This window comes from Kogia breviceps, chromosome 6 (genome assembly GCF_026419965.1).
Source record: "Kogia breviceps isolate mKogBre1 chromosome 6, mKogBre1 haplotype 1, whole genome shotgun sequence".
Taxonomy (NCBI): domain Eukaryota; kingdom Metazoa; phylum Chordata; class Mammalia; order Artiodactyla; family Physeteridae; genus Kogia; species Kogia breviceps.
The window spans coordinates 59374017-59401838 of NC_081315.1; the positions used below are offsets into that span (position 1 = coordinate 59374017).

General features: G+C 40.8%; 1 protein-coding gene across 2 annotated transcripts in view; it reads left to right on the forward strand.

The window, feature by feature from the left end:
* The window catches only part of FRAS1 (Fraser extracellular matrix complex subunit 1), a 450824-nt gene that overhangs the window by 192290 nt on the left and 230712 nt on the right, over positions 1 to 27822 (forward strand). The window contains exons 6-14 of one of the 2 annotated variants that reach the window (XM_059065863.2): positions 129 to 262; positions 8013 to 8096; positions 9788 to 9889; positions 10187 to 10378; positions 15032 to 15121; positions 17111 to 17146; positions 18597 to 18744; positions 20179 to 20322; positions 21834 to 21968. In XM_059065863.2, coding sequence (XP_058921846.1) covers positions 129 to 262; positions 8013 to 8096; positions 9788 to 9889; positions 10187 to 10378; positions 15032 to 15121; positions 17111 to 17146; positions 18597 to 18744; positions 20179 to 20322; positions 21834 to 21968 — 1065 coding nt within the window. The remainder of the gene's footprint in view (positions 1 to 128; positions 263 to 8012; positions 8097 to 9787; positions 9890 to 10186; positions 10379 to 15031; positions 15122 to 17110; positions 17147 to 18596; positions 18745 to 20178; positions 20323 to 21833; positions 21969 to 27822) is intronic. The other variant, XM_067035878.1, reaches the window with a different exon arrangement.

Below are 27822 nucleotides of genomic sequence, written 5' to 3' on the forward strand. Positions count from 1 at the left end.
CCCGTTGCTTGCACTGCGCCCCTGAGCACAGGGCCCTGTGTGACTGCACTGGCCGCACACGCATGCAGTCGGCCCTGGGATCAGCAAGTAAAATTCCCCCGGTAATCCTTATTGCTCTGACCTTCCAGAACCCTGTTCCTACGAAGGCCGTGTGTTTCAGGATGGGCAGGACTGGCCATTGAGTCAGTGCGCCAAGTGTGTGTGTAGAAACGGGGTCGCCCAGTGCTTCGCAGCTCAGTGCCATCCTCTGTTTTGTAACCAGGTAAGGAAGACAGCCTCAGAATGGATCCTTCACAGACTGTTAACTTCACTGTTCAGGAGCTTGGAGTCTCTTCTGAGATTTTGTCAGGCAGACCTCAGAAGTACTGAGAACAAGAAGCAAAGGCGGTTTTATTTTCCTTATACTTTTGGAGACCACCCCTGAGAGATTTCTTTTACCCTTAGATGGTGCAGATAGGTCTAATTACCAGCCATTTAGGCTAATTGTTACATAATGAAACTGAGCCTTCAGGGTACACATAAAGAAGCTGCCAAACTCTAGCTGCAGATGTTCCAAAACCGTGAAGCTAAACATCTGGAAAGTTCAGTAAGATGATCAGGATTGTTATTGTTTTTCAATGCATAGGTATAGTCTGCTTTTTAAAGACGTATACATGTCTTTGAACCTGATTATCCAGATGTACCTTATTTAATTTTTATTAGATAATGATTCAAATTATCAAAGGATTTTCTCCAGGGAGGTTTAAAATAGGGGGACCTTGTTCTTCATTTAAAGTTCATCTGATTTTCAAAACATTAGGCTCTTCACACAGATTTACAACAGAAAATCAATAGCAAATAAATTTGGTGTACATGGTATTTTATAGTTTTTTCTTCTTCCAGTAGCTCCTATGGATGTTTCTGAGCAGTTGACAGATAACCGTGAAAGGAGTTTGCCTCCAGTTGAAAAATAGCTCATTTTTTGATCTGAGAAAAAGCTGGAAGCCAACATTCAGTTGATACAGTGCAGTACTTTGTGTCAAATAAAACAAAATCAATAACGTGGCATACTGTGACAATTGGGCAATATTTTTAAAGGCAGACAAAAGGAAATTAGGCAAGAAATGCTAAATGCCAAATAAAGGGAAAATGTATCAATTGAAAGACTAGATGGTATTACCCACACTAAAGCAGCTACTGCACACATGTCCACACCTCTCAATTCATCACAAAGTCTTGTCCTAGCTTTCAGATTACAAATGAGTTTCTTGGTAGAGTTGCACAATATCTTACATTCAGAAGATATTGTAGTGTTGGGGCATTTTGATTCACACATTCCAGGCTTTAGTCCCCTTGTGTAAGAAGGTTAACTAAACAGTTTGCCACCATTACAATAAGGGAGGTGGGAGGATGGATAGAGGAGAAACACTCCGTTGTGAACCTTCTGCTTTAAGTCTTTAAAAACTTAACCCTGACTGCATATCAGAGGTTAGCTTGGAGTAATTGAAAGTACTGGTTCCCATTCTAAAAAAACATTAAAGATAAATTCTAGCTTCAAACAGTACTCACTTACAGTTTGCATTGTTTAACTTAAAAAGATGAAATCTGTTGCCATACTTTAGAGCTAATTGCTATGCAAGCATTCTGAAGTCTTGGAAATAGATTGATCTTAATCACTCTTGCATCAAGTCTATAGTTTTGCCTTGACGTTAAGAAATACCCAACTGTCAGACTATTTAACCCATTTTTCTTGATTTAATATCACTATTAACCATTGAGTGTTCTGATGATATAAAGAGGTGCTGTAGAATTAGCGCCTTTGTTGGAAACATTCTCACGGCCACCATCTGCCGATCACCGTCCCCACACTGGCGGCATATATTATGTGCTAATCATTAATTTTAAGAGCTTTTAATTTGCGCAACAACCCTATGAAGTAGGAGCTATTATTATCATTCCCATGTTGTAGTAGTTAAAACTGAGATACAGAGTTTAAATAATTTGCTCAAGGTACCACAGTTATGAACTGTCATTGCTTCTAACCTAGGCAGTTATACATCACCACCTCAAAAGACCACACCTGACATATTTTTAACCATTACACTATATCGCCTCCCAAAATGATGAGTTACATATCATTTATGCATAATAATAATCACAAAACAGTAGTTGCTAACATCACTGAGCATGATTGCAAGCCTTTTATATGTGTTAACTCATTCATTTTTTAAAGCTCATTCATTTAAAAAAAAAAACCACAAGTTCATCAGAAGAAATGCATTTCCAGGTCTTGAGCTTTAGAAAAATTTGATTTTTAATATAAAGTGTTTTATAAATTGTAAAGGGAATCTGTATTCCTTAAGGAAAGTTTGCAAAAAGCGGAAAAGCAGAAAAGAAAATGATCTTCCGTATTTCCACCATTCCAAAAGATCACAATAGAATTTCTTTTGAAATTCATTCCAATTTTTTGGTAGGCAAATGTGGATATATTTGTTTGCATAGTTAAAATCAAATGTTAGGAGTTAGTGATCATCTCTGACAACAGGAGAAATTCCTGTGTTCAAATAAGTGGTTGTTCCCTTAGTGGGTGATGTAAATTCATACTGAAATTGCTTGCCTTCAGCTTCTGTCCAGACGCCTTGTGAACAGAGCCCTAGCCCATCCACATTTTTGTAGGTTAATTAAAATGTTCAGTCTGATGAGAGTTCTTACTGATACTATTATCACCGATTTTTTTTAATAGATCTTTATTGGAGTATAGTTGCTTCACAATACTGTGCTAGTTTCTGTTGCATAACAAAGCGAATCAGCCACATGCATACACATGTCCCCATATCCCCTCCCTCTTGAGTCTCCCTCCCACCCTCCCTATCCCACCCCTCTAGGTCATCGCAAAGCACTGAGCCGATCTCCCTGTGCTATGCTGCTGCTTCCCACCAGCCAACTAGTTTACGTTCAGTAGTGTATATATGTCAATGCTACTCTCACTTTGCCCCAGCTTCGCCCTCTCACACCATGTCATCAAGTCCATTCTCTATGTCTGCCTCTTTATCCTGCCCTGCAACTAGGTTCATCAGTGCCATTTTTTTTTCTTTTAGATTCCGTGTATATGTGTTAGCATACTGTGTTTGTTTTTCTCTTTCTGACTTACTTCACTCTGTATGACAGACTCTAGGTCCCTCCATCTCACTACAGATAACTCAATTTCGTTCCTTTTTATGGCTGAGTAATATTCCATTGTATACATGTGCCACATCTTCTTCATCCATTCATCTGTTGATGGGCATTTAGGTTGCTTCCTTGTCCTGGCTACTGTAAATAGTGCTGCAATGAACATTGTGGTGCATGTTTCTTTTTGAATTATGGTTTTCTCAGGTATATTACCCAGTAGTGGGATTGCTGGGTCATATGGTAGTTCTATTTTTAGTTTGTTAAGGAGCCTCCATACTGTTTTCCATAGTGGTTGTATCAATTTACATTCCCACCAACAGTGCAAAAGGGTTCCATTTTCACCACACCCTTTCCAACATTTATTGTTTCTAGCTTTTTTGATAATGGCCGTTCTGGCCAGCGTAAGGTGATACCTCATTGTAGTTTTGATTTGCATTTCTCTAATAATTAGTGATGCTGAGCATCTTTTCATGTGCCTCTTGGCCATCTGTTATGTCTTCCTTGGTGAAATGTCTATTTAGGCCTTCTGCCCATTTTTTAACTGGATTGTCTGTTTTTTTGATATTGAGCTCCATGAGCTATTTGTATATTTTGGAGATTAATCCTTTGTCCGTTGTTTCATTTGCAAATATTTTCTCCCATCAATTTTTTGATACTATAATTTTCCCATTCCCAATATTGATTAATCTAAGTGAATTGAACTTCCATCTTCAGATTTTTTTAAAAAAGATAAAAATTGGTATGTCTTCTGAGCCACTAAGTGTTTGAGAATTATTTTCTATTTGCCTACATTCATGAAAGATAATTTGCAGCAGTCTAAAATTTAAGGAGATTATAATCTTTTCACATATCGACCCTATAAACTCTGTTCCATTGAATTCTGGAATTTAGTGCCATGGAGGAGTCTGAGGTTTTTCTGCTTTCTATTCTGTTATATTCAGCTAGTTTACTCTGTTGAATGCTTGCAGGATGTTTCCTCATCTTTATAATTAAAACATTTTCCCAGGATATTTCCAAGTGAGGTATCTTTTCACATAGTTTGCCTAGAATACTGTGAAGCCGTTTCAGTCTATATTCCAGGTGTGAAATGTTTTCTCTGGTTACAGCTTTGATTAGTCATGTCTGTTCCAATTATTCTCATTTCTTCAGAAACACCTATGATTCTTAGATTGCTCCCCTGCCTTCCCCCTCATTTTTGGTCACTTTCTCTCTCAGCATTTTCACTTTTGTGTCTTTCCTCTGCGTTATGGAGAGAGCTTCTTGAGTTTGTGTTTACTGCCTCCAGTATTGATTTTAATTTGATGATTTTCCTTTAATTTTCTTTTAATTCTTCCTTATTTCTCCTATCAGTGGTTCATCTTTTTTTAACCCCAATGCTTTTTCTTTATCGCTTCATCCTTCTATTTAATAAAGACTGCATTTTCTTCTATCTTATTGAAGTTGCAAAATGGCTTTTAAATCTTTTATTTTAGATCCTGCAGTACTTAGTTTTCAGAAATCTGTTCTTTCTGTGCATCTTCAGAATGTTATTACTTTCTCTTGCTCTTTAGGGTTTTTCCCCCAAGTTCTTTTCTTTCTGTTTACTCAGCCTTGATCAAGAGAAATCTGTGCATACCCAGTGCTTGAAAACTGCAAGAGTAAGCAGCCTGCCCTTGGCTAATTCCCTTTCTTGGATCCATAGCCAAGTGCTAACAAAGGTGCGTGTTTCCTCGACCAAGGGTCTGGCAGATTTTCATTTAGTGTAGCTCTATTGTACTGAGATCAGATATTTTTCTCTCTCCACTGTCCAACCTTCTTACATTTTGAATTGATGAAATGTAAAACTATAATCCCCGATTTGCAAGGGTTCTCGCCATGTTTCTCGGTGACTGTGTGCTTTACATTTGTGTGTCTTCTTCCCCACTTTTCATCACTTCCTCCACCTCCCCCAACACACATACTTCCCACTCTTTTTGTTTTCCTTTTTTTTTTTTTTTTTTTTACATTATGGGCTCTGTTTAGGTAGAAAGACATCGAGGGAGTTGAAAGGCTAGGATGGCACTCTAATGGCTTCAAACTGCAGTGGCCGCACACTGAGGGAACAAACCCATGTTGTGTTTGATATTGGAAGGCAGAGAGTTGGGAAGAAATGATGGTTCTTATTTCTGTTTGGGTTTATAAAGCAAAGAAAGGCCACAGAAAGTCTTATGGTCAGTGGGACTTCCTCGGCAATGGTAGAAAGTTGGCTGTTCTACTTTTTGGTGGTAGAATTTTCATCTCATTTTTATATCTTCAGAGGTGTTATAGGAGAAGATATTTTGTCAAGAGCTGTGGGCCATAACATACTATAAACTTAGTCATAAGTATTTTTATTTAAGGAATATGGAAAACCATAATTAAATACAGTTGACCCTTGAGCAACATGGTTTGAAATATGTGGGTCCACTTATATGGATTTTTTTCAATAGTAAATAGTACAGTACTACACGATCCATGGTTGGTTGAATCCACGGATGCGGAATCACTGATGTGGAGGAACCATGGATACCTAGGGCTGACTATAAATTATATTCGGATTTTCAACTGTGTGGAGGTCAGTTCCCTAACCTCTGCATTGTTCAAGGGTCAACTGTATATCCTTAATGGTGGTCCTACCCAAAATTGTAATGACATTAATCATATATTATTTTGGTATTGAACTCCTGTGATTACTGAGGGTACCATATTAGCCATGGGGTTGGCAAACTTTTTCTGTAAACAGCCAGATAGTGAACATTTTCAGCTTTGTGTGCCATATAGTTGGAACAACTACTCAACTCTGCCATTATAGCACAAAAACATCCATAGATAATACGTACATGAATGGATGTGGCTGCGTTCCAATAAAAGTTTATGGAAATTGGTGGTGGGCTGGATTTAGTCATCAGTCCCTAGCATACTAGCCCCTGGGTAGTCTATAGGTTTGGAAGGGCAAATCTATGAAGACCAAAATAATGAGATTCAAGTGTATGATAGCAACAAAAATGTACAGCTAAAATGCCTTTCCCTTTTCTCTAACCCACTTTGCTGCTCACCTTCTTCTTACTTGCCTCTCCAGTCCTGCTTATGGGATCTCAATTCTCAGTCAAGAAGTTCTCTCACGTAATGGGATATTTTCTCTTCAAATGCTTTTCCTCCCTGCCCTTTTTGGTCTCTATTTGTGAAGAAAGGTTTTGTTTCTGTCAATGAAATATAAAATTAAGTATTGCCAGTAAGAATCGGAAACTTGATTTTCCTGTACCAGCCTCTACACAGGTAATTATCTGCCACCCATACCTCCCAGTTGACTCTGCCCCTGTCCTTGGGTTTACTCCATGCTGGTTAAGATAGATTCATACTACCTCTATATTTCTGTTCAAGATTTGTGATCATGACATTTGTCCCCTGTTTACTTAACGTTGTAAAAGTTCATTGTTTACTTCCATAAACTTACTGAATAGTGAATATGACATCAGATATACCTTTATTTTTACTTCCTCACTGAAATTTCATTAAACTCAAGAGTTCTGAGGTCAAGAAATGCTCAATGATTTCAACGCTGTCCAATTTTCACATACTCTATTAAACATCAATGGTCATAATATTTTTACAGAATTGTAAAGAAATAAGGTAACCTAAAGCAGAGAAAACAGTTGTCATGTGAATTCCAGTGATTCAGGTGTTTGAAATAAATTCCTATTAGATAGTAATGCATTACTCTAGCTGATCATATATAATTGGGTTAAAAAAGCCACTAAAGCATGACTGGAACTTTCCATGAAAAATTAAGGTTACTTGACACCCCCCCACACACATGCCCCAAAGTACACCAGCCTTCTTTTCTTGCCGAGGCAATTCCACAGCAACCATGATAATAAAATCTCATTCTCTGCTTTTTGTAAGAGAAAGTGCAGCTAACTGTTCGGGAGGTATCTTCTTTATAAGATCTACCACTTCTTAGTCACTGAAACTTGGTTTATTCTAATCCTCCTTTTCTTGGCTTTAATTTGCCTACCTTCCTTCCATTCAAAAGGCTGTGGTGATGTCAAAGTGAGAAGCTGATTCTTTGGCATTAACGAGGAGATCATTGCTGTGAAAATTCTTAGGGCAGTGGTGACAAAGGGTCTAATATTCTGAGGGTGCAGGTGGTAGAGCTGAAACTGTAGGAATAAGGCGGTAGGGGGTTCTTGGGGCATTTAGTGTTTGTCACCCACATTTCTCTGCACTGGCTTATTCCTAGATATCTAGGGGCATGACTGATTTTATTTTCATGTTAAGGACTCCTAATGCATATATATAAACGTGTGGATTCCCACAAAGTTGCAAAAGAATAGTGAGGTAGTTTATCAAGGGAGGGATACCTTCACTTTGAGATTAGCAGTGACTCAGCAGGAAGGTAAATGTTCTTAAGTGTTAAATGGTTGGTGCTCTGAAGTCCCTCTGCGAAACATGTACTATTACCAGGTCAGCTCTGTGACCTCAGACAAGTCACCCAACCTCTCTGATCTTTACTTTTCTTGTTGGTGAAGGCAGGATAAGAGCATCTACTTCACAGGGTCCTGTAAAACACTTAACACAGTACCTGGCAAACACAAAGCACTATTATTATTGTTATTAGTTGTGCTTTTGTTTGTTCTTAGAAGTGGATGGGTCTTGAGGAATGTGCAAACTTCTTAAGAGTCACACTGCCCTGAAAAGTGCTAACTCTTATCAAAGCACCAGGTGACTACTAAATATTAAATGAGAGGAAATTGCTGTTTCTGAAGGCTTGAGGCACATGATTGAGTTGGCTGTGAGTGAAATTTTCCTACTGTTGTGGATTTTATTAATGCCGCCTTTTGATGGACTGTTTTTGGGGTGTTAAGGGCGAAACTGTAGTCCGAGTCCCTGGAAAATGTTGCCCTCAGTGCTCTTCGCGATCCTGCTCTGCAGCTGGCCGAGTTTACGAGGTAAGCTTTGATGTGCCCCATGTAGGTATTTTGACATCCATTCTTACACATCTGTCCTCTGCCCTTCTAACCACCATACCTCCCCCACCCACGTCTGACTCTTTGCCAGGATTAGTAATTCAGTTCATAAACGGCTTTTTTCTTCTCTTCATGGGAAGCCTTTGTGAAAAAATTGAATTGGAGGGAATTAGAAATACGAAAGAATGTGCTGGCAGGCAGACCTGTTTCATGGACCTTGGTGAACTTACTGTTCACACATCTTGAAGGGAAAAAAGACTATCATTGGTTACTGTCAGTTTGCACTTATGTTGGAGGCTCTGGGAATGTCTGTCTGCTTTGGTTGGATTTTATGCACTGATATCCAGAGACAGTGTCCCCCTGCCTTACAGTGGGGTCGGGAGCATAGGAGTGGAAGGTGAGAGAGGGAAAAGGGCAAGAAGCTGGGGGTGGTGGAGCCTGAAAACGTGAAAGTACTATTGGGGCAGTTTCGCTAACTACCCAACACAGAGTAGGTACTAAATAAAAGTAGGTGCAACAAATTGAATGAATGAATAAATGAATGTTCTGACTTGGGAGTGCCTAGCTGAGCCAAAAGAAGGTTATGTTATTCGAAAGCAAAGAATATATAAAAAATTAACCCATCTGCTTCCCTTGTTTGCCAGTCATTCTAAGGAAAACCAAATAGAAATTGGGATTTTTGACTCTCAGTAGAGAATCTGGAACTGAGTTTTAGGGGATGGATGACACAAATTCTAGATGGGTCCCTTGAAGTATAAATGAAAATTGCTAATGGGGAAAGGATTTTTGTATATACTAGATCTGTGCTGTCCAATACAGTAGCCACATATGTGCTTAGATTAATTTCTTCTGGAAGAGAGAGCCTCTATATCTGTTATGGTGTCCTTGGCTGCAAGCAACAGAAATGCTCCTCTACAAGTAGCTAAAATGAAACATTTATTATCTCATATAACAAGAAGCCCAGAGGTGGGACAGTTGCAGGGTTGATCAATCCAGGTCTCAATGATGTTGTCAAGGATTTTCACTCTTTTGATCTCTCCACCCTGCCATCCTCAGCATGTTGGCATTTGCTTTCTGTCTTGTCACCTCATGTCCCAGTGTGGCTTCCAAAGCTTCAGGCATCTCGTCCTCAACCAATCATGACTAAAGCCTGGTGGAAGAAAGGGGTGGGCTTTTCTTCTTCTATGGGGGAGAAGAGTCTTTTCCTCAACCTCTACTGCTCTAGCACACTTCCCCTGAGGTCCCCTCGGTTGGGACTGGGACAAAGTCTGTGCACTAGCTGCAAGGGAAGCTGGGAACATGAGTGTGTAGCAGTGAGAACTGGGTCTCCCAGCAAAGAAGAGCTAAAGAATGACCACCGAGTAGCCAGCAAACAGGGTCTTCCTATTAATCTTGATGTTCCAGGCCCTCTGTGTGCCTGGCAGAGAGCAGGCCCTCAAGGCACCTGTGGAATGAATATAGTTGGATGAAAACGAATCCAAAGTTCTCTTTGGACGTTTATTGACTTTTTTTCTTAGAGCCTCTTGCTGCCTAAATGATATGATTTCTCAAGAGTACATTCGATATGGCTCAATTAAAAACTATGATTAAAAAATTGTGTCATGTGTCTTGTGTTTCTACTTGATATATGTGACATTTGATTTTCCACTTTTTTGTTTCTTTTCTTCACTCAGCATGGTGAGCAGTGGAGTGAAAATGCCTGCACCACGTGTATATGTGACCGGGGTGAGGTCAGGTGCTACAAACAGGCCTGCCCTCCGTTAAGATGCAAAAAGGTATTTGAGTGTGTAGCTTGATTTTTGAACCTTTATTCGGGGTCATTTAGGAAATGCATTTCTTAGTCCAGTGTGTCCTTTGAGGGAATCAAAAGTTTTTATGATGCTCGGAAGCAGGAAGGACCTGCTTCCCAGGAAGGAGGGGGAGGGGGAGGGCAACGTGCCTCAGCTGGGTTAGGTGGGGAAAGAAAACAGCACACAGAGTTGGTGTTTTATGTCCTTCTGCCACATCAGGTTGGATGTTTTCGCGCCCTCCTGATCACTGCCCTTTCCCCGCCATTCTCTCTGTTTCCTCAGGGTCAGAGAAGGGCTCAGCGTCATGGGCAATGCTGCGAGGACTGTGTGTCTCCTGCCGGAAGCTGCTCGCATGGGGGGCTTGTGCGGTACCAGGATGAAATATGGCAGGGCTCGCCCTGTGAGTTCTGCACGTGTGACCGCGGCCAAGTGACCTGCCGGACTGGGGAGTGTGCCAAAGTGGAGTGTGCCCGGGTAAGAAACGAAGGCATCTCCGTTTGGACTGTAATGCTATCTCCAGCGGGATTGGTGGCCCCTCACCTGTCCCTTCCCTCTCGGCAGCAGAGGGGGTGACCAGGTTGAACGCTCAATTTCAAGGAGGCTTTTAGCATGAGCATTCTGTGGTGTAAAGTAAATGCCACTCTTTGTTTAGACTGATTTGGAGCAGCGTCCTGGAGCTTTTAGCTCTCAGTGCATCTGGTCAGATGGAAAGCCCTGAGCCAGAGACTTGGACTGGAAGGGATGACATAGGACATTAGCCTATCAGTCAGCGCAGCTGGGCCTCATTGTGGGTGGCCGCCCAGCTCGCTCTGGTTGTGAAACAGAGTCCGCAGGTGCTCCGGTGGCCCGCCTTCTGTTGCAGGCCCCACTGGCAGCGTTTAGCAGAAAGAACAGCCAACACCTAGAGGTTGCTCCTGTGAATCGGGAAAGAAAATGAAATGTGTTTTTGTCTTTGTTTTTGTTTTAAAGAGACAGGGAGGGAGACCTCATAAATAATTAAATCTGTTAACCTCTGTTGACTTCTGCTGTCTGCAGAATTTCTAGAATCTTCCAACAAAGTAGCCTCTGTTTGGACTATAGATGTATACTGTGGGGAGATGGCTTTTTTACCCCTTTGCACCTGATTTTGATCCACTGCACAACAAACTGCTTTTAAAGCTGTCTCCTTCTCCCTCGCTACTCCTATCTGCTCCAGCAGTTTCCCCGTGGGGTTGTGAACTTGAGTCGATGAGGGAAACTTGGAAGATCTGAAGAGCGGGGTGTCTGTGAAGGCATTTTTCTTTCAACTTCTCCCCCACACCTCAGCAACTCTTAACACGGTTCCCAAAGAGGAACAGCCATTCAAACAAGGCTGTCAGCTACAGAGTTCTTTTTCATGTTGCCTTCTACTTCTTTGTCTTGGTAGCGCTGAGACACATTTAGGTAATGAGGGTCTTGCTTTTTGCAGATTTATTTCCCTCCACTTGCCTTTTCATGGCTTTTCTTTCTTTATGTCAGGGAAATCCAAATGGTTGGATGAAGATGAGAAAAACCCTAGTCAGGGCCCTTTTCTGTCTCCCTCGCTCTTGGGCTGAGGCTGAGCTTCCTGGCCTCGGCAGCCTGCCCAGAGGATGCTGGGTTATTTCCAAGGTTTTAATTTGTCTGATATCCCAGGGCTTATGGGAAATCTGGGAGAGGGCTCCTAGTAGGGTGGGTCCTTTAGCCACCTATTTTCAGTCAGGTCTAAACAAAGAGTCTCAGGCACAGAAAATAATTTGACCCGCTATCCCCAATGTAATACATTTCCAAGTACCTGCCAATCTTCCATGGCTCCTGCCTTTGGTAGCATAAGCCAGTTCCTGTCCTCTGTTCTTAGGAAAATGGGGAGCAGCTTCGTAAGGAAGTGGAAAGGGCCTCAGGATTCCCCAGGTCACCCCATTGCACTGTCCCGTCCCAACTCATCCTCCTATACCCATCTTCTCATTTATGAATTGAGGACTTCTAATGCTTTTAGTCTATTTCTCCAGATCTTGAATCAACTAGCACGTACCATTTATTTTAAGGCACTGGGTTCTAAACTGGATACACTACCAGAGGTGAAATTTTAACCAAAATTGAATCCTACACAAATATCCCTTAGCCTTCATTCTGTGCCATACTTCTGTAAATAGCTCTAGCTAATGACCTTATGAAAGCCTGGGATACTAACTTCCTAACTTCTGCTTAGCCTGGAGATAAAAAGATGAATAAGGCACATTTTAATCTCAAGAGTTCCCAGGCTTTGGTGGAAGTCAAATACATAACCAGATACTATAATCTGCAGTGACATAAATGATTATGAATTAAATGCATTAGGAGCACCTGGAGAAAATGACTAAATCTGCCAAAGGGAGCAGTGAAAGTACGCTACTAGTATTTTTATTTAATTCTGCCCTACTTTCTGCCTTTCCTAAAATATATCAAGATCATTTGATTTCTAATCTTGCATACCAAAGGTGGAATAAGTCTGAGTGTGTCTACATCTGCAAAGGTGCAGAAGAGTAAACCGCTAAAGAAAGAGGCAAAATTGTGCATCTGCACCATTGTAATAATTATTGCACTGTTAGCAACAGCAGTGTTCCGTCTTGCACTGAAATCAGCAAACAGTTCTTTATTAAAAAAAGGGGGAAATGGCATGACCCTTGTCTTTGATATATAAAACCAAATTCCTGGACTTGGAAACATAAATAAATCAACAGTAGAATGGTGCAATATGATTTCCATGTGTTTCTATATTTAGTATTATCTTTGAGCATGAATTCAGATGAAGAAGTCAATTTACTTTTTTTCTTAAAATAAGGACCTCGCATTCATGTATGAGGGATCAAGTGATGGGGGGATCAAAGCTTGTGGCAAAGTGCACGGAAGAGGGTAGGCATGCCATAAGTGTGAGATGCCTTTCCTTTCTCCAGCAGGGGGAAATTCCCTCAAAAGAGTGTTTTCTTTTCCAATGGGCAGCTTAGTGGAATAACACAGTCTTTCGTCTGATGGATGAATGTTGGTGTGATTCAGTGGAGAGGGGTTAGCAAATTCCATCTGGCCTAAGCAGCAGAATCCTCTTAGAAAGAAAAAAAGTTAGCTTTGTTTCACAAAGCAATTTTTCTCAAAGCCAAAGTCAGATGCTACTTAGAGCAAGCTCCCACCGCAGTGAACTGATGCAGATTGGGGCATCCAGATGTCTATAAATAGCAAATCTATTTAGCAATTCCTACCTCACCAAAACTGCATCTTTGTTCCCCAGGAGCAGGGCTTGCTGTTATTTACAGCAGCATTTGAAGACTCAGAAAAGCTTCCTTCTTTGCCTTATCCGGGTGATGCAGGCTCCATTTTCAGTTTTGTCTGTAGGTATTGTAGCGGGTACTCAAGAATCTCTCATGCATTTCGTCTTTAATAGAAGTACACATACTCTGTCTTGTTTCAAAACATTGTTTTAAGTGACTTAGATTACATGTTTATAAACCCCTTTATATGCTTCGAAAGCAAATTTCACTGTGTTCGTGGGTTAGGCCTTCACTACCAGCTGGTTTGTCACATTCCTGCAAAGCAATTTATATGTAAATACGTCTGTTCCTTATAGCACACTCTGATCTCCATTGGCCTCTGATTGGCATGAAATTTTGAGAGACAGTGATCTATCTAACTCCTTCCTTTTTGAAATAACTTTTCAGATACTATAAAAAGTTACAGTCATTCATATATTTTTTGTGTTTCTTTTAAAAGTGATCTTTTCCTTCATTAGAATAATACTTATTCATTTTAGAAAATTGAAGACTCAAGAGAAATAGAAAAGAGACTTTAAAATCCATTCATAATGCTACAATTCAAAGACAACTAATGCTTTTATTTTATTTTTCTTTAGTGCACAGCGTTTTTAAACATAAAATATTGTGATTATTCTGTTTATGCAATTTTACATTATTCCATTTTTACTTATGATGGTTTTTGCACTTCAAATGTAATATAAATCACAAATTAAATAATGTCTTCATGTAAAGAAACATCACCATCTTTTAGAAAGTACATATATCTTTAGAAAGTGGAAAGTGCTTTAAAGAATACTCTTTAGCCTATAGATATTAGAGTTACTATATGTATATGAAAAATTGTAAATAGAGGTTGTATTTTTAATAGCAGATTCCCCACGAGGTAGGACTACAGTGAAATTATGTTTTCTAAGTTATAGAATTTGGAATTATTTAATTTTTTATAGCAAGCATTTATTATTTTGTGATAAAAATTAAAAATTTGAAATGATTGATGTTGGGAAGTTAAAATGATAACTTTGAAAGTTTAATATCTACCTTCCCAGTGTGGCATGTCGTTCCTTACCCTTATAATTTTTAAAATAGTGATTATGTGAACTGGATAACAGTTTCAGAATATTGAATAGAAATTAGTTTTCTGCTGTTTAATTTATGCCTGAGACTTCATCTGTGCATATAAGGATGTGTCTGATTTTGTATTCAGGGGAAAGTGTTGGGTTGATTTGAGCACTGTTAATGAAACCAACTCACAAGTTCAAGCCTTGTATATTTAAGGTAGGCTGATCAACAGATGAATGGATAAAGAAGATGTGGCACATATATACAATGGAATATTACTCAGCCATAAAAAGAAACGAAATTGAGTTATTTTGTAGTGAGGTGGATGGACCTGGAGTCTGTCATACAGAGTGAAGTAAGTCAGAAGGAGAAAAACAAATACTGTATACTAACACATATATATGGAATCTAAGAAAAAAATTAATTAATTAATTAATAATAATTTTTAAAAGGTAGCCTGATCCTTTTCTGAAACTTGTAACTTTCCAAGACTATAACATTACTCTTGGCCATTCTTCTTCATGTGAATTCCTGGTCATGGGTAGGAAATCATACACAAGTATCACCAGAACTGGAAAGCAAAAGCACTTGGAGGAAGGGGTGAGCTGTATTGACTAGGCTTTTCATAGGAAGATAGCACAGGGGAGATGGAATAAGTCGTGGGCCAAAGGAGAGGGGTGGGTTAAGGTTTTTCATTCCAGTCAGGGAATTCACCCACTTCGCAATTCAGCGCTGCTACCTGGAGATGTTAATTTGATATGTGCCTGTGCAACCCTCACTTCTACAGGGTGAAGAATTAATTCACTTAGATGGAAAATGCTGTCCTGAATGCGTTTCAAGGAATGGTTATTGTGTATATGAAGAAAATGCAGAATTTGTGAGTATCGGGCTAATAACCGAAGGCTAACAAAAATTAATCATTCAAAACTAATTTAATGAGGGGGCATTTCCTTCTCATTTCTTTTACCCATTCATTTGTTTAACGAACGTGATTGCACACCTACTATGTGCCAGGTATTGGAGATACAGAAGCCGACACAGCATGCAGAGTCCATGCTCTCAGAGAGTTTCCGTTCTAGCGTGGGGACACACACAACAAACACACGTGTCAGGCGGTGATGGGTGCCACCTGGAAAACAAGGCAGCTGGGGAGTAACTGAGGTGGAGAGGTGCTCTTTTACATCAGATGATGGGGAAAGTCTTCTCATGAGGAGAAATTTGAGCAAAACCTGAAGGAAGTGAGGGAGCGAGCCAGGGATATCTTGGGGGAGAAACATACCAGGAAGAGGGGTCAGCAGTTAAAAACACCAGTGAAGCAGAAGTGTGCTTGGCATGTCCAAGAAAGTGAGTTTGGCTGGAGGCAAGGAATGAGGGGGAAAGGAGTTGAGATGAGGTCCAACAGGTAGCTTTTTTGTTGTTATTTTTTGCAGTACGTGGGCCTCTCACTGTTGTGGCCTCTCCCGTTGCGGAGCACAGGCTCCGGATGTGCAGGCTCAGCGGCCATGGCTCAGGGGCCCAGCCACTCCGTGGCATGTGGGATCTTCCCGGACCGGGGCACGAACCCGCGTCCCCTGCATCGGCAGGTGGGCTCTCAACCACTCAGCCACCAGGGAAGCCCCCATGGCAGTTTTGATCAGAGCAGTGCTGTGATGAGGCTTATTTGCAAAAGGATTACTTTTGCTGCCACGTGGGCCAGTGACAGAGCGGGGAGAGAGTGGAAGTAGGTGGTCCATTTAGAAGGTTTTTGCAATAGTCCAACTCTAAAACCCTATTAGCTAAAGCTTTATTTCTCCCTAAGTCTGTACTTTTTTTATTATATACCCCAAGGGAAAAATATTTATCTTAATCTCTTCAAATTTGCTCTATTTATATAGCCCTTATTTTCCACATGGGGTTCTTGGAATGTTGATAAATTCAATGTGTTCTTAAAAGTATGCCAGTTGATCATAAGTACATTTGCATCACTGACCAATCAAAAAGGGATTATAAGAATTAGGATTAGGGACTTTGATTTGTGAAGTGATTCCTATACCCTTTTTCCTCCCGACTTGGGTAAACTGCATCTGTCAACCTGCCAGTTTTTTGTATAAGCTGGGCATGTAGTATTGCATAGGGTTAACATTCAGGCTCTAAATTCAAATCCCTACTTTGCCACATACTGACTGTGACCTTGGGCAAGTTACTTAATCCTCAGTTATAGAGATAAAAATAGTACTTACCTCATTGGTCTATTGAGATGATATGTATAAACTTAGAACAATATCTGGCATATAAGAAAGCTTGGAAATGTGATCATTATTATGGTTATTATCATGCTGTTGGCATTGTTTGTTTCATATTGATATTTCATCATTTAGTCACCCTTGTTTCCTAAGAATTTAGGAGATTAAATTCTGTAAATATTGAATTCAAGTTTTCTCTCTCAATCACAGTATTAATCATTTCCCTGTCCATTTCTGGAGGTAAATTAAGCTCAATGGAATTAAACAAAAGCAAGTTGTTTTAAATAAGCACAAATCCCCATGATGCTCCAGTACCATATAAGTTTCAGGAATTTGCTCATATAAGCTTAGATCTCTTGACTGCAAAGTCCTTCTTATTGAGGGGAATTGAAGACAAATACCCCAGCACAAAGTGAGAATAAGAATTCAAAAATATTCCTTAGGAATGTTGTCTTCACCTCATATTGGTATGCTTTTCTAGTTTTTGATATAGATAGATTTTATTTCTACTCATAACCAGTGAATGAAGTTGCTTGTTACTTGGGGAAGAATGGATATTTCCTAATGAAAAAATGAAAAGATCAGCCTAATGGTATTTTTAGTGGTATAATAATAAATATGGTTCTGTTTCTCTCTGTTCCTAGATGTCCTCAAATGCGAGTAAAGTTAAACATATTCCAGTAAGTATAGATTTTTAGCTTGTACATAGATATGTATAAAATCATTTTAAGCAATTATCTGCATAAACTGTTCTGGGGAACCTTAGTGCCTTAGTATTTTTAACAGGCATATTTGATGACAATGTGGTCTGGGAATAAGAATTGTAATGATAACCAAGACTTGGATTTATTGAACTTATCCTCCTTTCTTTAGCTTATTTTTTTGCCCCACAAATGATAATTAACACTTCTCCAGCTACAGGCTCCTACACAGGTCCTTTCTCTTTCTTGTGATGATTTTCTCCTCATTATTTCTGGCCTGGAAAACTCAGTTTACCCATCAGCACAATTTCATGTACTGCAAAGCATTGAAGAGAGAGCTTTTTGGGTCTGGGGTGTGTTTGTTCCCCAGGCACTACTGACTGTTCATTCTCTCTAAGTTGTTTGCAGTACAGCGTTGTATGATTTCTTTTTAAGGGAAAGTGCAAGTGTGTTTTTGTTCACATGAGCAAGCTTACATTTTTTGAGGTTATAGAATAAGGGGGCCAGGAACCCAGTCTGCCTTGAAATGGAAGAAAAGCAATTCTACCTTCTCAAGATAATATTCCTCATTTTTCTAACACTGTCATTCACTGTTGCCAAGTACTGTCACATTAATTGTTTGGAATGCTTAACATCAGTTGGCTTAATAAACATTTTATCAGAGCTTTATTTTCAAGTATGCTCTTTTATTCTCTTTTGTTTTACCTCTTTCATCTCCCTAAACATTCTTGTAGGAACATTTTCTCCTTTCTATCTCCAGGGTGAATAGGACAGCAAGCAAAAAGGAATTGCTCTTTATAATTCACTTTGGACTCTCTGTCAAAGTACTGATGTTTATTACCATTGTTTGCTTGGCTGAAAAGAATATTCAGTGTGAGAAAGCCTATGGCACATCCACAGCCCACTAAAAGTGGGGATGCAAGAGCTGTCATTTAAAAAATACAATAACCCTACTGTTACTCTTACTGTAATAACAATAAGGAAATTCAGGGTTTTAAACAGATTCCTACTGTTATTATAAAGACTGTATTTAATGTACCTGCTAATCACTAGGTACATAGTAATCCCCTTTTGTGTGTTTTTTTTTTTGGTTTTTTGTTTGTTTGTTTGTTTGTTTGCTGAGATAGGTTTGAGAAACAAGTGTTATATGCTTCTTGCTTATTCTGGAAGTTCCAGAATGCTTTCGCACTTTATCTTTCTGCCTGGGTTCTACATTAAAATAAACCAATTATAAACAAAGAAGGAGAGATACTATCCTTTTAAATTTAGAACTCTTCTGCCACTGTCCTATTTCAGAGTTAGCTTTGAGTTAGGTTTGACAAGGAGCCTTCACCTTGTCTCTTATGGAAATTATACGTTCTCCACCAGCAAACTGTCTTCTGAATCTCTGCACTCTGGTAACAACGTCATTCTTTACCGTTTCCTGCAGGAGGGGGAGAAGTGGGAGGATGGTCCTTGCAAGCTGTGTGAGTGCCGGGGGGCTCAGGTAACTTGCTACGAGCCCTCTTGTCCTCCGTGTCCGGTAGCCACACTAGCTCAGGTGGTGAAGGGACAGTGCTGTCCAGATTGCACATCAGGTGGGTCCATGTCCAGTTTATTTCTGCTGAGATGTTTTTACTGCCAAAAAATTCAGAGAGATCTCCTCTCCTCCCACCCCTTGCTTCATTTTCTTTAGTCACCCACTGGGTTTGCTTGTTTGTTTATTCTTAATTTTTCTAACAAATGATGCTTTATCCATGTATTTGCCAAAGTCTACTGATTATGAGTATGTGACCTTGCACGAGTCCTTGGTCCTCTCTGAATCTTAATTTTCTTGTTGATAAAACAGCCTTATCTACCTTGCAAAATTATTGTGAACATCAAATAACATAATATTTGACAACTTGTAAAAGCAAATATATGCATTAGGACTATTCCATTGTTGAAGATAGAAGAAAAATTGCTGAAAGTTTGTTATGGACGTTCGTTTCTTTAAGGTGAACTGTTAAACAGATGGCATTTGGAGTTCTCAGATGGGTTTTTGAAGTTTAAAGACTCATTAATTTCATCCAAAAGAAAATTTTATCTACTTGTTCTGCCTTCAAATCACCTGGGGTTGAATTAGTTCCAGTTAATAATTGTTGGCAAGCACTAAAGTTGCTCTGGCTAAGCAGTAATTTGCCTATAAGCTCAGTCTCTCTTGGAGAAGTGGCATTTCCTTCTATTCATATTTCATAATTAATTGTTTTCATCCGTGGGTTGCAGTTTTTCATATAGGCAGTTGCACTTGTTACACGCAATGTATTCTGGCTAATCAGTGTTCCTGTGAAGAGTTTACCATGGGAAAAGAATAGCAACTTTAGGGTTTATTACGTTACCTTCACTAAAGTGGCTCTCTGGGCTTTCCAAAACAAATATTTAGCATATTATAATGTCTCATACCTTGAAAATTAGGTCCTTGACAACTTCGAAAACTGAAAACGTCCTTTGCTGACAATTACCACTAACTTCAGTGATGATCCCAATTACTGGAAATGAGATTTGAAATCTTGGAGAAAAAGAAGAACACTGACTGTACTTTTTTAAGAGAATAATAACTATTTTTAAGCAGTGTAGGTTTTATGTCTTAACCTTTTATGTACATCAAAGGTTAAGAAGAGCATTTAAGAAATTATAAATTATTGAATCTGCTTAAATCATCTATTCAATATTATGGCTCTAGTCATTCCTATCTGTAGAGGTGTTCTAGGAGGTAGAAGCATTCAGTAGGGCTAGTTTGGTAATGTTTTTAGCGTCTTCACTTTAAGGATACAGGAGACAAGAGACAGTGATGGTATTTCAGACAAGGAACAATTCCTTGAAATCTTGCATTGAAATCAATTTTGCTATTTGGGGTCCTTTTTCATAGGGACCAGAGTCTTCTGTTTTCCGTGTTCTATACAGGTCCATATACCCCATAGATCCTTTGTTAGAAGGATGTAAGAGAAATTACATGGTTTTTACTGAGTTCTCCTCTTTGTCCTTGGTTGTAGTTCATTGCCACCCAGACTGCTTGACCTGCTCTCAGTCGCCAAATCACTGTGACCTCTGTCAGGACCCCACAAAGATGCTGCGGAACGGACGGTGTGTGCACAGCTGTGGTCTGGGATTTTACCAAGCCGGTGCTCTCTGTTTAGGTAAGGCTCCAGGCAGACAGCCCGGAGGGGGACTGAGGCTCACTGGTGTCCAGGATGGGGTCATGGCACAGGAAATGAACAATTTCCAAAAATCATTAGAAGGGAGTAATGTCATCCATAGGCTACTTGACCTCTCTACTTGCAAGTCTCTTTCTTCTAACATTTGATGGGTGTTTCCAGGCTTACTGGGGAGGTAAATAATGGGGCAGTCAGATGCTTACAAGGTAGCCATGGCTGGATTTTTCACTTTTGAAAACTTTCAAGGATAGTCATTGGGATGCTTGGTGTCAGTTATTAAAACCCTCATATAGGGTCTTCCCTGGTGGTCCAGTGGTTAAGACTTTACCTTCCCATGCAGGGGGTGCAGGTTCGATCCCTGGTCAGGGAGCTAGGATCCCACATGGCTCTCAGCCAAAAAACCAAATCATAAAACAGAAGCAATATTGTAACAAATTCAATAAAGACTTTAAAAATGGTCCACATCAAAAAAATCTTAAAAAAAAATCCTTCCTGTAATCCAAGATAGAACTTTAGAGTTGACATGAACCTTCAAGATCACTTATGAGAACTTTCTCATTTTGCAAATGGGAAATCTGTGGGCCAGAGAATTAGCTAGCTTGCTTAATATCACACAGATAGTTGGTAACAGAGCTTATCTCTTGTGGGTTACCAGAGGATCCAGAATGGGTTCATGTGCAATCAGAATTCTTATAGTACATCTGGGAGGGAGCTCTTACCTGGGAGAATTTGGCTTGGTTGAAGCCAAATCATAGTTACTTTTTCTCCTATCTCTGACTCGTGGGGTTAATTATCCATTTAAGAGTGTGTAGGTTCATATCCTGGCTGTGAATGTAACCTCTCTGTGCCTCAGTGTTCTTACCTGTAAAGTGGGGTAATACCAGTACCTTCCTCAGGAGGGTCTTGAGAGGATTACATATGTCAGTACATGTAAAGTGCCTAGAAGAGTGTCTAGGATCTAGTCAGGCCTCAATAAAACTCAACCACTTTTATTATTTTTGTAATTATTCACTTCTCCCTACTCTTTCTCCTGATTCATAATCTTCAGCCTTTTGGGAAGTTATTTATATCTCTGCCATAAGGGATATTCTTGTAAAATGGTTGAGTGAGAAAGATCCTGGGGGGCAATTGGATAAGAAGAAAAGAGCATAGACCCCTGAGCCTAACTACCTGGCTTCCAATGCCAGCTTCATGTGACCTTGACCTCGAGCAGGTTACTTAACCTCTATGAGTATTAACATTGGCATTAATACTCTCTACCTCGTAGAGTTGTTGTGAAGATTAAATGTATTCATATATGTAAAACACTTTGCACAGTCCCTGGCATGAAATATGTGCTACATAAATGAAGGCTCTAGAGTTATTTTCCTTCCTCTTTTGTTCTGTGTGTCTTGAGAGCCTCAGAATTGGGCTGTGTAGGAATTGGCACTGGGTGGTGCCCTTGAACTAATCAGAGATTCCCTTTCTCTTTCTCCCAACCTTGTCCGAGTCAGCCTGCCAGCCTCAGTGTTCCATGTGCACCAGTGGGCTAGAGTGCTCGTCCTGCCAGCCTCCCCTGCTGATGCAGCATGGCCAGTGCGTGTCCACCTGTGGGAACGGCTTCTACCAAGACCACCACTCCTGTGCAGGTAATCACTGACTGGGCCACGGTCGGCTGGGCCACTGAGAAAGCCATCCCCTGCCCCCAAGCCACCTGGGGCCACCCAGAGCTGTAAGCAACTGTAGGCTCCTTTCTTGCATGTCCTTGGTTAGATTTTTAGAAAAATCATTTGGAGGGAAAATGGTGAAAGGGAGAAAGTGCATTTATTCATCAGGTGTGCAGGCCCAATGAGCTCCAAGGTCAGGTGAAGGTCCTCTGTGGAGGAGGCTGCTGGCCGTCTCCACTCCAGGTCATGGTCATAGGCAGAGTCCACAGGACTGTGGAAACCATCTTGAGAGGTAACACTGGTACTGTGCATGCCATGCAGATGTGAGGAGAGTGGGGCCTGGGGCCAGTCGCATTATAGATCTTTTTGAGATCTGTAAGAATTCTTCTGTATCTCTGTATCCCCAACATCAAGGGCTGCACAAAGACTTCAGATTTGTGCAGCGTTTGTTGAACAACTATTTGAGGAATGAAGGACTGTCCTACCCCTTGGTGATTCTGAAGGACGAGTGTTTCAACAGAAGTCTCAGCCATAAAAGAGAAAAGAACCATTAATGTTTATTACAATCATGTTCTGTTTACCTGTTATTTTAGAAAAGGCTCAAAGTGGGTGCATACAAACACTTTTATAAGTGTCTAATGGTTTGGCAATTTAGGTAAACTGCTGAAATTTCAATTTGATGAAATTATTGAATGTATTCTTTACTCCTTTCTTCTATACCATCAAAGAGACCTCCTGCTAGCACTCTTGCGACAGATTTGCTTTTGAAAGGGAATTAATTCCCTGTGGATTTTATTCTTCCCTCCGTACCACTTCCACCCCTACCACATGTCCCACCAACATGTTTACTTTTTTCTTTTCTTTTTTGGCCACTTTTCTTTCTCCCAAGCCCAGTGTTTTAACTGGTGATGTTAATGCTGTTTCAGGTCACTTTGAAATGGGTAATGTTTCATTTGATTACTGGTTTACGTAGCTGACTGCTTCCACATTCCATCCACATACCCATACACAAATGCCTTAGAAAGTTGCTGGGAAAATTTGTTCATGCTTCCTCCAGGGAATTAAACCAATTTGCTTTAGTTCAGCCTGGTTGCATTTTTACACATAAAATGAGAGGAAAAAAGAGAGCAAGGGGAGAGAGAGAAGAGGAGAAAGAGAATGATCTTAAAAATTAAAGATAAACTTGTGATCAATTTCCATATACTGTTTCGACGCTGAGATTGCACAAATAATCTTTCCTTATAAACAAGCTTTCTTGTTGTCGGAATTATTTGAAATATTTGTGCTTGCACCATTTTTGGTGACTTTTCACCGTTGAACTTAGAATTCGGTCAGTCAACCAGCGCTCTTCCAGAAAGTGCTAAACTTTTCAAAATGAGCCTGCCATTTTATGGTAACAACAGGTTTTTTTGGGACTGATTCCTCCTGGCAGGGTCATTTATGTTCTGGCAGGCATCAATTGGCACTTTATTGACCCATCAAAACCAAAAGGAAGTGAACACTGTGCTGAGGAAACTCTTTACGAGAAATTACCTGATTAATATTCGTGTTCGCAATGTTGAATATAAGGCAGAGTGAGAAATTTGGGGCAGAGCCAATTGGCACGTAGACACAATGACTCTTCAATGAAAGAGTAGGAGCAGGTAAACCAGGGAGGGGTGAAAGAAGGCCCTGAGTCCTGCCAGAGAACTGCATCCTTAGGGGCCTTTATCACTGCCATGCTTCCCTTGAGTTTTGTGGTGTATACACACATATATACATATGCCTACAAATGTGTACACATGTGCATATATTAATATTATTGTTATACTCTTGTGCTTGATTAAACTGAATAGCATTGTAAATATAGATCACATTTTGTGTCCCATACCAGTCCCTGCTTCATTTCCTCTGCCTTCCCCAACTTGAGAGTTTGACACTTTGATCACTTTACCTGAAGAATCAGCACCACCCAGTTTTTATACCAGTCTAAATCGGAGACCGGCAATGTGTAAGTTGCCTCTTCCCTACAGCAGGGAGGGCCAAGGAGTAGTCACCCTCTTAATGCCTAGAACTCACTTTTAGGCCTGGCTCTCAGGCTTCTGCCTTAATCCCTAGGCTTCTTTTGCCACCACCTGGATCTTGTCCAACATTCCTTCTTGACCCCATGGACACTAGGTCCTAGGACTGGGGTTCTCCTTTGGTTCCTGCCACCTGTCCTGTTGTGACCCTTTTCTAGGAATTAACAGCCCATCTCTTAACCCCAACCTGATGGTCAAGCTTGACCCATGTATGGATGTTCTTTGTACCCCCCCTCCCAACACCACGTGACCTTGCACCCTTCTCCCATGGCTCTTAGGTACCACTTGTCCTGGTCTTACTGTATTCTCTCTACCAGAGTGGTGGTTTCATTACCTCTTCTTAGAAACCTTGGTATTACATCTAAATCTAGATCCAGACTGAGCTCACCCATCCTGAGAACATTCTTCCTTGCCTGTCTTGCCCCTCTTTTCAATCAACCTCTGTTTCACTCTGGTGGGACTACTGAACTGTACACACAAATCATAGATACAAAAACCCATAAGAAGAAACGTTAAAACAACCAAACTGGGCTTCCCTGGTGGCGCAGTGGTTGAGAATCCGCCTGCCAATGCAGGGGATACGGGTTCGTGCCCCGGTACCGGAGGATCCCACATGCCGCAGAGCGGCTGGGCCCGTGAGCCATGGCCACTGGGCCTGCGTGTCCGGAGCCTGTGCCCTGCAACAGGAGAGGCCACAACAGTGAGAGGCCCGCGTACCACAAAAAAAACAAAAACAAAAACCAACCAAACTAACACACACCATGCAAGATTAGTTTAAAATGAGTAGCTCAAGACTGTAGACCTTGAGTTGAGAAAGAGCAGAATTTAGCCAATTTTTATATGTGTATCAGCATTTGCTTTGTCTACTTAAAACTTCCAGTATTCGCAAAAGTTTGAGGATGGAGCTGTGTGTACCCATGGCAGGTCCTGCCTTCACACTGCAGACCCAGAGATGGGTGGGAGGGGGATACAGTGCTCGAGACCGTAGGCTTGGGAGCGAAACCACCTGGATGCCAGTCTTGGCTCTGTCACTTCAAACAGCCTATTCTTTAACTTTGTGCTTCAATTGCCTACGGCTGAAGCAGGGACAGTGATATCTGCCATATAGCATTGTTGTGCAGATTGAATGAGTGAATTCACACATGTCGTTTAGGATGGCGCCTGGCACCTGTAAGCCCTCCATGTATGTTAGGAGACTTGGATTTTTGCTTCCCATCGTCCTTTCCTGTTCCCTGTCGCCCACTCCTCCATTCATTCTCTATTGACCATTGCTCGAGGTCCTGCAAATATGAAGCCAAGAGTCCATGTTTGCCTGTACTGATCTGGTAATCAAGGCAGGGTTAGCTGCTGCTTACAGAGATGTGAAAAAATAAAAATACAAACACAAAAACCTCTGCAGCTTATTCTATATCTGAGTGCTGTGTGGTCTTAGATTTTGAAACTTAAAGAATCAAGCAACTGCACATTTTTTAGGTTTGTGTGAGTTGAATCTCAACTCTACCACTTAATGCTGTATGGCTTTGGGCAAGTCATTTAACCACTTTGAGCCTCAGTTTCCTCCACTGTAAAATGGGGATAATATTATCTACCTTAAGCCATTAATATGAAGGTTAGAAAAGATGTTTGAAAATGTAAATATATTATGACTGACACATAGTATGTGGACAATAAAAGGCAGCTATTGTCATTATCAAATCTGTACCTTTATTTTTCAATTTATGCAAATGAAAATCAAATAGCTTGCATTAGTAAACAAAGGGTTTTGTGCCATTTGTGTCTGATTTTAAACAACTTCTATATATTATGGAGAAGTAAATATAATATAGAGAACGGTTTACTGTATTCATCACAAGTTGAGATTTTATTTTCTTTAAATGCTTCGATTAAATGATGAGAATCTGGAATGATTTGTTTCTTAGCCAACATTAAGGTATACTTAGAAGGAAAACTTATGGTAAGAAAACCTGTAAAATTTACATACAGGATGCTGACCTGGCTGAGATTTAAAAGCTGTAGTTTGAACAGAAGAATTTCTAAAGTTAACTATTTGTGGAATTTTGTTTGACTGGAGCAGCCCAACCATTTGTGGACATGAAGCACTGACCCCTTGCAACCAGGCCCAAAGCAGTACTTGCTGGGTCTCAGCATTATATTCTGCTTGTGGCTGAGCCCAGCCTGGCCATGCCCAGGAAGAACCTCTTGGCAACGGCATTTATGAAACTGATGTTCTGAAATCCTCAAGAAAATAGGAGCCCTCCTTGTTCTGTTGGGATAGCCACTGTCAAGCGGTTTCTTGCATGGCCCCTGCAACATCCCCCAGAACTGGAGGGTCAGTCCCAATTTCACTGCCAGATCACATATTCAGTCTGGGGGCCCAGCACATCCTACCAGGCTGTCTTTGCTCATTTGGTTCTACTCTTTAAATCATATGCATGTTCAAACCTCTGGTATTCTACAGCAATTATGGTGTCTCACTTAACTGCTGAGTGTCTTGTAAAGGGGACTTATTGCTTCAAGTGATATTCCCATCTCCTTCCTTCTGTTCACGTGACTAATATTTGTTGAGGCTCTTCCACATCCCAGGCACTGGGATACTGCAGTGAACTGATAGAAAACTGCCCTGTGGTTCAGGAACTTATGTTCTCAATGGCAGAAGAGTGTCAGTAAATAAGTAAATAAATAAGATCATTTCAAATAGTTTCCATTATATGAATTCATTACTTTCAGTGCTATAAAGACAGTTTAAAAGGTCTATTATAGGAAGTGACTGATTACTGAGGCACGGACGGGTCTTATCCTTCTGAATTCCCCACAGGGCTGAGCACATATAAGCCCCTCTGGAACAACTTTTGATAGAAAAATGTGTGATTTAAACCACTGCACAGAGGAGAAAGCATAGGATTGTACAAGCATGCCTAGACTCTGGCTTCCTGGTAACCCGACTTCCATTTAGCTTCTATTATTTACTCCCTGTCAGCAATTCCTGGCTACCTGTGGCCTCAGGAAAATTACAGAATCTTATTTTTCCCACCCTTCTTTTTCTTATCTTTATTTACTTCCTCTCTAAGATAACTGGGTGCCTTATGAGTGCTGAAACAGGATTCTTCTTAAAAAAAAAACAAACAAACCTGTCACCATAACTTGGGAAGTATCCACAGGGTGTTTTGTTTTTTGTGTGTTTTTTTTGTGGTACGCGGGCCTCTCACTGCTGTGGCCTCTCCCGTTGCGGAGCACAGGCTCCAGACACGCAGGGTCAGCGGCCATGGCTCACGGGCCCAGCCGCTCCGGCATGTGGGATCTTCCCGGACCGGGGCACGAACCCGCGTCCCCTGCATCGGCAGGCAGACTCTCAACCAATGCGCCACCAGGGAAGCCCCCACGGGGTGTTTTAAGCCATTCAGAAGGGAGGACAACAGGAGTGCCCTCCTAGAATGTTCGTTTCCTGAGTAAACTAGGCCCAGTGAAGCAGGTGACAATCGTATTCCAAATCCCCTCCCTCTCTGGACATTCTTGAAAAGAAGAAATGGAGAGAGGAAGGAAAAAGCAGCTGGCAATGGTTTGCCTGGGGCCTCTGCTCTAGCAGGCGACTGGCTGTGTTTGGCATTTGCGCTGCTCATTGGACCCTTGCCGTGTATGCCAAAGGCAGATGACGGAACAGAAGTATCACATACCAGCCGAGAAAGCCCGCCACAAGTGCAAGGGAGTTTATCTTCCAGACAGATCCCATTCTTCCTGACAAATCTGAACCCCCAAATATTTCAGCTATGGATTACAAA